At 35.0% G+C, this 12,183-nt stretch overlaps 1 protein-coding gene across 23 annotated transcripts in view; it reads right to left on the bottom strand.

The window, feature by feature from the left end:
- Positions 1 to 12,183, bottom strand: part of ATP2B2 (ATPase plasma membrane Ca2+ transporting 2) — a 414,437-nt gene that overhangs the window by 18,713 nt on the left and 383,541 nt on the right. For all 23 annotated transcript variants that reach the window (XM_067003034.1, XM_048051896.2, XM_048051902.2 and 20 more), the window contains 3 exons: positions 7,797 to 8,010; positions 4,929 to 5,140; positions 3,454 to 3,561 (listed from right to left, as the gene is read on the bottom strand). In XM_067003034.1, the coding sequence (XP_066859135.1) occupies positions 3,454 to 3,561; positions 4,929 to 5,140; positions 7,797 to 8,010 (534 nt within the window). The remainder of the gene's footprint in view (positions 1 to 3,453; positions 3,562 to 4,928; positions 5,141 to 7,796; positions 8,011 to 12,183) is intronic.

The raw sequence follows: 12,183 nt of genomic DNA, 5'->3' as shown, positions 1-12,183 counted from the left end.
TTAAAAATTTGCAAATAGTGTAGTCAGACTGTGTTGAACACAATTATTTTGAATACATTTCCGTGTTGGTATCTTGATCACTCTCTCTGTTCAGATTTCTTTTGTCAGCTTTAATAGGTATACAAGCAGATGGCTATTTAAACAAGACATTACCTGGAACATTTTGAATGCTTAAAAAATCTCCTACAAAAACAACTATTAGACCAATTTACTAAAAATGTGCTGCCATTTTCTTTTTTGTTTGTTTTTGTTTCAGCAATGAGCAATCTCATCTCCGAAGCCCAAATGCATGAAAAAAAAAAAAAAAAAAAAAGGAGTCAGCTGGAACAGGAAAGAATTTTGAAGATGAGAAACTACAACTATGGGACATTTGATAGCTGAGGAAAAGCTGCTGTCTGGTGGATGAAAGTCTTATCCAGTTTGCGATACTGATTTTTGCAGCCCTCTGGCATGTGATATTGTCCAGAGCACATGAGGCACAACACAGGCTAAGCTGTTATCCTGAAAATGAGAGCATCAAAGGCACTCCGGAAAGGCAGACAGACTGCATGGACGATTTAAAATCAATTTAGAAAAAGAGACAGAGAAATAATTTTGCCAATAGACTGAAGACTTGGGTAAGAAAGAATCAGACAGTTGTAGAAAAGTTGGTGAAGATACATCTTACAGTTTTGGAAAGCTGGAACATATATAGCAAACACATATGAAGAGGCACTGTATATTTTCAGGATGAAAATAAACTGTTGAATTTGCTAAGGTTCTCCTTGAATTTCACGAACCACAACTTCAGTTTTATTATATTATTATTAAAGACAGAATGAAATGTCCAAAACCCAGTTTCTACACTACTGTGGAACATTTTTTAAATGTACTTTAGGGCTGAAAAACATGATGTGAGCTTAGAAAAGTAATGAATTGGTGTGACATGAGCAAAGACAGAACAGGAGGGGAAAAAAAAAAGGTAAGTGCTAGTCATTGCAATACTTACTGAAACTGCTTCAGATTCCCAGCTTTCAAAAAAAAATATTTAATGCCAGTACTCTACAGAAAGAAGCTACTTGAGAATGTTTATACGAAATCTGATGAACCTCATGTGGATGAAGTGCTTACAAGACAGCATATATACAAACAACCATACTTGGTAGAGATTCTGTGTGATAGAACAGAGCTCTCCTTCAGGACCTCTCTCAGACAGGCTGACAGATTCTGCCCTAATTCTTTTCTTAGCATGTTCATGCATTTTTTGTTTGGTGATTTTTTTCCATATTTGCAAACACCAACCCAATCCAAGTAATGCCAGACTCAATAGACTGAATGTAGCTTAAGGAACTAAATATTATTCCCAGGAAAACTACTGCAATTTTCAAAAGCAATCAATCATTTTGAGAATGTCACTTGACGTATTTAAAAAAGACCTTGTTTTCAGAAGTGGTGGGGGCCACCGTTTAGTAACCAGTGTTCCTCAAATCATTGCAGCTTTGCTGCCCAGAAATTCCTTACACCTTATATCACTTTTAAAAGTGCCAACTTTAACATCACTTGGTTATACTGAGTCACAAGAATGCCAGATTCAGGAGACTGTTCCAGAGCGAAGGCATAAAAAAATTATGTGCTGTAGTAGACCTAGAACAGGAGCGAAAAGGCTGAAAAGAGGGGAAGTGCCTCTCCTGAAGGAAAAGAAGCATCTCTTACTGCAGAGTTCCTTATGGAAAGGACTCGCCACAGACTGTATATCATGTAAATAAAACATTTCTAGCTCATGTTTTCCTTTTATGGTCACTAAACACTGACCACAAGGGAAGCTTTTTTACTCTGTTTCCTCTACATAAAGCTGTAGCCTTTTCAGTGATTCATTTGCTGAGGTGTTCCAATACAAGTTTTAATTAAATGTCCGGGTGTTCATGACAAGGCTTGCAACTATGCCCACCAATTTTTGAATTGAAAACAGCTGCTGACACTATTCTTAGTTTTCAGTGGTAATGTAATCACTACATAGAACAAAATTCAGAAGCCAGCTAGTACTCTGATCAAAGGCTGTGGGAAGTTCTTCACAGCTGAACAATCTAATAAAACTCATAGGCTTTCTGTGCTTTCCTTTCCCCCTTCCCAAAGGTGGTGTTTTCCAGTCTGTAGAAAACAAAACTTTACTTTCCAAGAATTATCAAACTGATTTTATGTTTTCCCCTTGTAACTTCATAACTCAAATCCCATCTTCAGGTAATAACTATATTAGTACAATTTAATAATGGTGATTTTCAGGGCCATTAAAAGCTGTTATGGCTGTGTATATTCTTTCCAAAAAAAAAAAAATCGGATGTCCAACTGTCCAAAAAGCTTGTGTAGTTATTTTTTTTTCCATAAGAAAACATATAATAACTTTTGACAGCTAGCATCTACTCATTATAATTCCACTGAATCATTTCAGTATTCAATTGCAGCAGCAATTTCTTGGCTGTTTCTTCATAGCGGCAAACTCATTGATCTTTATATCTGAGAAGTGAAACATTACTTCATATTTTTTACATGTTTCCAAACATGTCAGGTGACATCAACCCAACGACATTTAAATGCATTGAAAGATGAAAAAAATAGTAGTATTGTTACCTTTGCAATACAGGTTAGTACATAAAGAGTAACATAATACTTTAACGACAGCGGTTATATCTGTACTATTACTTCCAGACAGCTAATCACATAACTTATTTAATTATCCCATAGACACAAATTTAATTATCACATGGACACCATCTCATAGATTGTTTTTCATCTATATTTTCATATCAGCTATGATGACACAGGTTTTAGCAGAATTTATAAATTATACACGAATTAATCTGCACTTGTCTGCAACTATATTAGGAAAAAATCCTTTTTTCTTTTATCCCCTCCTCCACCCTTCACACACAGAAGTAGATAGACATCAGTTCAGGTGTATATTGAATTAACTGGACACAGTGGATCCTATGCAAGTAACAAAGCTATCATGGATTGATAGAACAGCAGTTTCTGTCAGGAGTGGTTTAACACAGAACTGGAACGTCTTTCCACTTTCAAAAATTTGCCATGGCCAAACATGAACATGCTACATTTGGTACTCTATTGCTAGGAAGCTTATAGTGCATTTGCTATGCTTTTTTGTGGCTAGAGGAGTAGGTTATTAATCAAATGCCTTTCACACAAAACACCAACTGAAGACAACCTTTCTGATAGCACACCCTGCATATGGAGAGAAAAGATGTAAAAGTTAACACAAATCAAAATTGTATCTATTTTTGATGCAATTAGACAGCTACCTACATTTCAATGTGTGCCAAATGTGATGTTGTGAGAGATTTAAAGAAACAACAGTATAGTAGGTTATAAACAGCATTTGTGTGTGACTTGTGGTGAAAATCAATCTTAGATTGGTTTATAAAAACAAGAGAAGAAATCTGCATATTTCTGGATGCTTACCTGACCCCATACAAGTTCTCCTAATCCAATAAATACACACCACATCCACTGGTCAAGCTGCAGGGGAGAACAGCTAAATGGTTTTCCTCCAAACTGGACAATTACTATCTACAAAGAAAAGCACAGAAGAGGTTGGGTAAATACTTTCAAGAAGGGTAGATGGAGGGCCCTGTCATTGACATTTTACCTGAGATTTTATCCATTACAGCTCTGCCTCTTTGATTCCAACATATTTCACCAGTAGAATAGTCAAATGTATTATTAAACAACCTGTTGTGTACTGGACTGAATCTAAACAGCATTCTAAATCAAAATGTTATCTTATACTCCTAATATGTTATTTGCCATTGTTACATGGTGCCACATAAATACTTCAACCACTAGGAGAGCAGGGAGGAGTGAATAACATCAGCAGCTGAGTCAGAAATGCGGCTAGCAGCTAGATGACACTTTTTCTTTAGCCAGATAATTGAATGCAGTAATGCCTAGAACTAGGAAAAAACATTATTAAACATTTCCCATGACAAATTATTTAGAGATGACTGTGAATTTGTCAGGCCTCTCCTAGAAGCATTCTGGCTTAGGTTAGTAAACCCACCCTTTTGAACTAGCTGTCAAAGACCATCACTATCAAATTCTACCACCAAACACTGGTGGCCTTTCTCCAGTACTTGGTTTAATTAGTGGCTCCCCTTTCTGTTTTAAAACTACTATGGTCCAGGTTCAACTGACTCTCCTTACTCCTTTCATGAGAAAGGTCTCAATACTGATGGCTTCCAGGATGTCAATGCAGAATTGAGCAATAATGTCAACCCAGAAATAGTTCAATGCAGCAATTGTGCGTTCTGAAAGATAATGTCAGAGGGTGTCAGGTACTGGATAGATGCCAGCAAGTGGAAGGAGACTGGAGCAGAATGAGGAATTAGAATTTTTATGGAAGAAAAATTACAAATGTTTGGGAAAAGTCTGTATTTCTCTAGTTATGTTCACATATGATTGGGCCAACAAACCTACAAAATGGACATGAAGAATTACTACCAAGGAGTAATACTAACAAGAACATCAAATAACTTTTGGCAATGGCATTTAACCTTAAAAGAATGGATTAATATTAGCTATTTACAGGCCAATTTTTCTATTCATGTAGTAAATTAATGTAAAATACTTTTCTGCTATTGATTAGTACAATGTTTAATAATTTCTTCAAAAATATCAACAAATCATGACAGCTATTATATATCTTCAGATCAGTATAAGATTTGACCTAGTGATAATGATCAAAATTTATGTTGTATTAGTATGACCACATTAACATTGTCCATTATTTACACACAGTTTTATTGTGATAGTATGTGAAAGCAGATGTTTTTTTATCTGTGCCTTCTATGGCTTTTAGATTAAACATACATAGAAAAAAAAAAAAAACACAACACTTCTTCTATTTAATAGTTACTAATTCTTGCCCAAATCATTACCTGAATAGCAAATGTACCCAGTACAATAGTGCAAAAAATAGGATTTCTGAAGATTCCATCAAAGACATTTCTCTCGCCATGGATTTTGCGTGCGTTGATTTCATTGAAAAGCTGCATCATGACAAAGGTGTTGAAGATAATGGTGTAGTGCTCTGAAGGAGGAGAGTGGAGTGGTGCATTCCTCCCACTGTCAATCTTAAACATTTTCTCACCTAGTTATAAGACAAAAGATTTCCACTAGAATATATCAAATTGGAATTTATATTTCCTTTGTTTGCTTTAGCTAGTTGTCTCCTTTGCTCTGCTTTTACCAGCTGTCTTTCTGAACTTATTATTCATAGGCAGAATTCTAAATTCCAGTAAGCAAAGACATCTGAAGTTCCTGAGCAGAACGCTTCCCAAATGATAACTGTTCTCTAATAACTCAATATACCTGCTCAAATAGTTTTCAGTAGTACTTTTCCTTAAACCAAACAGTAACTATTGTAAGTCAGTTCTTTCTGATGTACTAAGTGCTTCAGACCCATTGAGATATGCTTGCAATTTTCTACAATAATTAAAAACAATCACTCTTCAACAGTTTTTAACCTATTTGCTAAACCAGTATGCCATAACTCGTGACAAGCATTCACGGATACTAATGATAAAAACACAGGCATTTTTGATTTTAAATAGATTTGGTTATGATCATTCTGCTAAATCTGCTTTGAAAGCACAACATGAGGATACAACTCACCATGAGTAATTGCAAAGATGAGCTAATATTTGAAAAGACACCTACACCTGATGGACCTCACTTGTTATTCACTAAGTTTACAGATAACACAGTTATTGAAAGAGGTGTTTTCTTAAAGTAATGATGCTACATTCATATAAAAGAGTAAATAATGAATGAAAAAAAATGAGAGTAAGGGTTACCACAGTACAACTAATTTCATAACCAGAGTTCTGCTAATAAAAGCAAATCAAAACTTAAACGCTATTCTGCTATCCCACTAGCACTGTACTCAGAATTTCTGAAAAAAGAAGAAAGGTTTCCTGAGGTTTTCCCCTGACGTCATAATTCCATCAGCTAAGCTGCCAGTGAGTGTTTTGCCCTGGGATATTTGAGCAGTTCATGTTCAAGTCACTGGGAATAATGAGCGTGCTTCCAAAGCAAGAATTTGGCTTATAGTCTTTTGGCAGAAAGTAGATTATGATACGACAAATATACCAGTAAACCAATATGAGGCAACAAAAGTTAGATTGTGAGAGAGCAGAGATATTTAAGCAGATTATACATCTCCAAGGAGATAACTAAGTATTGGAGAACACTCCCCTTAATACATACAAACATAAAGGAAAAAACGAATGAAAGCAAACATCATTATTTTACACACACAATCATTGCATCTATTTGCTTTCATTCAATAAACACACAAACACAAAAATATGAACGATACTTTCCTCAGTGTGAGTACCTATCCTTAAGCCTTTTGTTATTGCACTGCATCACTTAACTGGCATAGCAGAGCATGCTGCTACAAAAGATGATGAATTAGTCAATCAAAACAGAAATAATACTCATTAATTTGTAATTTGTTTATTGAAACACTGAGTTTAGAACATCATCTCACTGCAAAACTGACCTTCTCAGAGACTAGAAAGAAAAAGGCTTTATTTCCTAGGCTTTTGAGAAAATTGGTTTGGCTCTGACCTTCAAAGTATTGCATGGGTTTTCCAGAGACACAGAAAAGTAATTAAGATAGGGTCAGAAAATCCTGGTTTTCTTTTCATCAGGGTTCAGTATAAAGTATTTTAAATCATAATACTCATCAAAAAGCCATTAAAATTCCCAGAAAGTTCACAGAAATTTTTGTTCCAAGATTGATATCAAATGAATTACCAAGACCTTCTATGCCTGTTTTAGAGAATCTGAACATTACAATTTTCTTAGGCTTGCTAGATGTCCTCAAAATACACTGTAAGCTTATAATGTTATTTGTATATGTGCATACACAATATTAGTGACCATATCTCTCCAAAACCTGGCAATTATTTTGGTTTAAATAGCTCCAGTGTAAACAGACCATCAACTCCTTTGAGCATTCCAAGCAAACTGCCAGTTATTGGCAAGATGCAGCAACGTTTTTAAAACAGAGCTCAAAAAACTTCTAAGATTTTCAGATTTTTTCAGATTTACATTTACAGCTTACATGAAAGTCTGTATATAATAAAAAAAAATCTGAAACACATGAAACACATGCAATTCAGCAGCAGTGACGTATTGTCAAGAAAACAATACCCAACTGATAAAATTATCAGACCTTCAGGCAAATTCACTCATTATTGTGGAGCATTGGAAAACTATTATTAGCCCTGCACTTCCCTGCAACAAATAACATTTCTCCTCCTTCCCTTCTCTCTCAAAAACAAAAAATACAAAAAGCATCCATTGCTAGCAAGAGCTAAAAAAGAGTCCAGGCCAGAAATAAGAAATTGGATTTTTTAGGAGGATTTGGATTTTTTTAGGAGGAGCGGACTAGATAGTCTGTTTAAAATGTAGTCAAATGTAGTCATTTATGTTTTAACATACCTTCAGTGGTACGTTTTAACACACTCTTTTGCCAAAGCCCAAATCTATATTTTGCTAGGAGACTAAAATCTCAAAGGCCCTTCCCAATGTGAAGAATGTATGAGAAGTGACTAAATCCCTCTGTTGGGTCTCTTCTGTTACCACCAATGTTCTTGATTCCTTTAAGCAGTTTGCTCCTACTAGCTCTTTAACTATGGATATATGCATTAAGAAGATACATTGAAAGCATTCTGACGTGCCAGCCTACATGGTCTAGGTGCCTCTAAACCAAGCAACAAGCCTAACTTTCTTACCAACAAAAAGAAGTGTAAATATTAGAGTAAGCTGATAAACAGCATGGCCCAGAATGTTCTTCATCATGGTACGGGATATGAGAGGTTTGTTCCTGCCATATGGCTTTCTTAGCAATAGAGCCTCTGTTGGAGGTTCAGTGGCCAGAGCAAGAGAGGCAAAGGTGTCCATAATTAGATTGACCCACAACATCTGCACAGCTTTTAGAGGAGAGTCCTGTGGAGACAAATTAGAAAGTTACTTATTTGCTAGAAAAACAATTGTTGTCAGGTCATTTACAACATTTCTGGTTTCATTTCTCACAAGAAGTGCTGGAGACAGGATACTGAAATACAAGGACTTTGGTCTGACCTACTACAACTGTTCTTATATTGCCTATACAAGATCAGAATCACAGGTAACAGTGATCTGAGCAAAGATAAATGATTTTTCTCCAGTCATTTCAATCAAGAACATTTACAATCAGACAATATTTATAAAGTATAACATTAACACTTTATAACACATTTCAAAATCCTGGCTGTTAGTATGTGCATAAGGCTTGACCTGGTAACTGAATTTAAGTAATTACGCATAACACAAGGTTTCTTTCCTGAAAGAAAAGTTGTACTGAAGCAATTTTTAAAGCAATGATTCATTAATTATGTCTTACTTATCTGTTCTTGGAAACAGCTTGAAATTATTAAAAAATGATGAAAAAATTACTAAGACAATTTAATGTTTTACTTACGACCTTGTAAAAACAGTTGTGAAGAAAAAAATGACTAATATTTGAATTTTAAAAATATTCAGAAACTCATTACAATACATCAGATTTGCAGAAGTAAGCAAATCCTGATTCATTTGTTGGGTAAGATGATAGCATATCTGAAGCTATGGAAAGAAAAGAAGCTATAGAAAGAAGAAAAATAAGTTACTACTTGTCAGGATAAAGAATTTATTTTCTGAAACAGAACACCAACCACTAGAAGGAGCTGCTTCCTCACTTAATTCAAGAAAGAGTCTATGGTCACATTACAGAGAAATTTAGATTATGTTTAAAACATTAAAAAAAAAGTAAATAAATAAAACTAACACTGACCTTAGGAGAAAATGTAGATAGTTATTACAGTTATTATACAAATTTGATTTTTAATTCATTGGGGCAGCTATAATGATAGACTGTTGCAATTGCTTCAAGGAGCCGTAACAGGAAAAATGAAGTAGGTTGATTTTTTGTTTGTTTTGTAACTGAGAACTTCCTATGACTTTAAACAGAATACAAAATAGGCAGCATTTGTAAGATCTGCTTTCTCTTTCAAATAGACCTTATTATTAGGAAAATGGAATCTCAAAGATATCAAAAGATATCAGTATGACAAATTTTATAATGGAAGGGAGTTAATCTACAGGGTGAAAGTTTGAAGATCAGATCACTATTTTTATGTATTACTTTAGCATCAGGCAGTCTTGAATGAAAGAAATTAATGGAACACCATACAAAATAAATCAAATCCTAGAAAAACTCTTTATGAGCTCTGCCCTTTTCTTCAAGGGGTTAAATATTCATCTTTATTAAAGTATTGTCAAGTTATGAGGGCCAACATCCATTCAGTATCCCAAGAACACAATATTATATTTCAACTCTCCCTTGAGTTAAGGTATTACTTCCTCTCGAAAACATTTTTAACAGACTTATATTTACATGCATTTTGATACATTTAAAAAATTTAAAAAAGAAAAAAAAACATTCATTTTTTGACTTACTAACATGGATGGAGAAAAGCAACAAGCAACCCACTGTTTAAGTCTTACAAGTTGGGTACACCAGGGAAGGGAGGAAGATTAGCGTTAATAGATTCTTGACCTCTTGGTCATGGGTTGCATTAACTGGGCTTATCTGGAGATTCAGTTCACTCATTTGATATGCAGCTGCAGAAAGAGGAAAAGCCTGTATCTTCAGAGGTGGAGAAAAAACCTAAAACTAATCTGGACAAACTTTGCAACAAATACGAGACCTCATTTATTTTTATTAATACTTATGGCTAAAAAGTAAGGAGAGTTTACTTGCAGTAAAAGAAGTTAGTTGCCAGGGCTCAGAGACCCTAGGCGGTATATAAAAAACAGGAAAAACATTTTCTACTGAAGAATTTTCCTTGTCATATTTTTACCTCTCTAGGTAATGAGTTTTCTCAAGAAACATCCCCTACTTTGAGATGTTATAGAAGCTGAATTTGCTGCTTCATGCGCTGACTTATATGTCACTAAAAACTGAATTTCTGTTATACTTAATAAAGAGTCAAATGTTCAAGTGTCTAATCAGAGCTTGACATATTCTTAGCGCAACAGAAAGTTAGATTCCTTCAGTCTCTAAATCACACAACTGTAATTGGCAGTCATCAGTTTTGGCAACAACATGTTCTCACCATTTCACACTGCCAATCACCTTGGGTGGCTATGGTACCTCTAATAATTATCTATTATTGGCAGTACTACGGTGTTCAGTCAAGTGTGAAAGCTCATTCTAAGCTGAAGCCAAAACATTAAATACACATTAGTCTGGGGAGGCAGTGGAATGAAATTTCCACTGCAACTCTATCTGATTTCTGATTAGTTGGTGGAAACTGAGGAAAATCCATATCAGCTAAGGAGCCTAGTCTTCCATTACAAAGTTTATTCAGTTATGCTGCACAAGTTGCATGCAAAGTCAGTGTTCTTTTCACTGCATTTCAACTACTGACTGACTAGCAAAAAAAAAAATATCTTCATTTGCCTTCCAAAAACTTTGGTGATGGAAGATGTTCAAACTGCAAGCCACCCAAAATCACCACTTATTTGTCAAACTCTTTTCCACTTGACCTTGGAATATGTTAACATTGGCCTAGAGGTAAAAGGAAAACGTCCCTTGAATCAAGTGATGTTACACTTCATCTTGGAAATACTTAAATGTACAAATCACCAAAGGCTGGAAATAAACTACAAATCTTTTGTGACATGCGGAGCCTCACAAATTTTAGAGCTTGTTACTTTTGATTTAGATGACAAGCTGTAGGGGAACAAAAAGGTATTTTCACCCTTACTTCTTTGCTTCCACTTGTCACAGAACACGTGCATACAGTCATAAAAATAAGTATTTCTGGTAGTTTATATACATAAATGAAAAAATATATATATTCAGCCCTCACATCTGCTGCTAGATCACACTGTCTGGTAATTGTATGGAAGTGACCTCTTCAGTTCTCTTTCCATGCTTCTATGCCTTCCCAAAACAAAGCTGAACTGTAAATATTTTGATTTTGTGTTATGGCTTTTTCAAATTTTCCAATGCTATTATTTTAAGATTTGCCAAATACAGTTCTGCACGAAAACATTATAAACATGTAAATTACTGCCTTATATATTTAAGTATACATCATCCACATTTTTTGAACAAGGGCTGTAAAAACAGTAAGTGATTCATGCAGTGGTTCATTGCTACAGTGCTTTTTAATTAACATTTAATTTTCCAAACATAATGTCCTATAGAGTCACTGTTTTCAGTTCCTAATGTCTGTTAAAACATTAAGTCTTTCTCAAAGTACAAGAATAACAATTTGAATGTAAAATGTTAAAACATGTTCTTTGTCTTATCTTTCTTTAATGCAACCTTTTTGAATAGTTACACTGCCTCAACAGTTGGAGACAGAGAAAAAATTTGGCACAGAGATGGAACTGTTAGCTTTACAGTTCCAGTTAAAAATGTTTCCATTTGACCAACACCATTTTTGAATCTTATATTGTACATAACTGTATTTTATTTAACAGCTCCAGATATAACAACATAATTATTTACTTGGTACTGTATATGTTGGGTACTGGAAACAGAATGAAATTTCTGGTCTCGCAAGGGACATATGGAACTCTATATGATGCTCAGAGATGTGCAATGACTCATTTAAAGTACAAATTCATAACTGTAGGTAGAGCTCCAAAAAAGAACCCTCACTGAATGAATCAAGGGCTGTGCAATCAGATCTTATCCAGAATGAAGCTGGAATACAGGAGTTTGCAGCTCATTAATCCAGTTGCGGGGGGGGGGGGGATAAAATTCCTAACTAGAAAGGACAACTGTAAACAGGGTGGTCAAGATGGCCACGCCCTGACCATTTTAAAAGCATGCATTGGACTGTACACAGAGAAGGCAGAAAAAGGTAAATTAATTAGATTAGTTGAAAGATAAAGTGAATTATCTTTTCATTATCTTATATGTGCCATGCAAACTGCAGACATGGGCCTAGCAGAAATAACAGTGGTGAGCTCATTGGTTGGAGCTGTGTGCGGAGCCAGCACCCGTGCAGCCATAGATTGAGTGACCCCAATTCGGCTTTTAATCAGAGACTTCATAAAATTGGGTTTTCTTGTATGACCTAG

The sequence above is a fragment of the Anser cygnoides genome, chromosome 10 (genome assembly GCF_040182565.1).
Source record: "Anser cygnoides isolate HZ-2024a breed goose chromosome 10, Taihu_goose_T2T_genome, whole genome shotgun sequence".
Lineage (NCBI taxonomy): Eukaryota > Metazoa > Chordata > Aves > Anseriformes > Anatidae > Anser > Anser cygnoides.
This window is presented reverse-complemented; position numbering and strand designations above follow the sequence as displayed.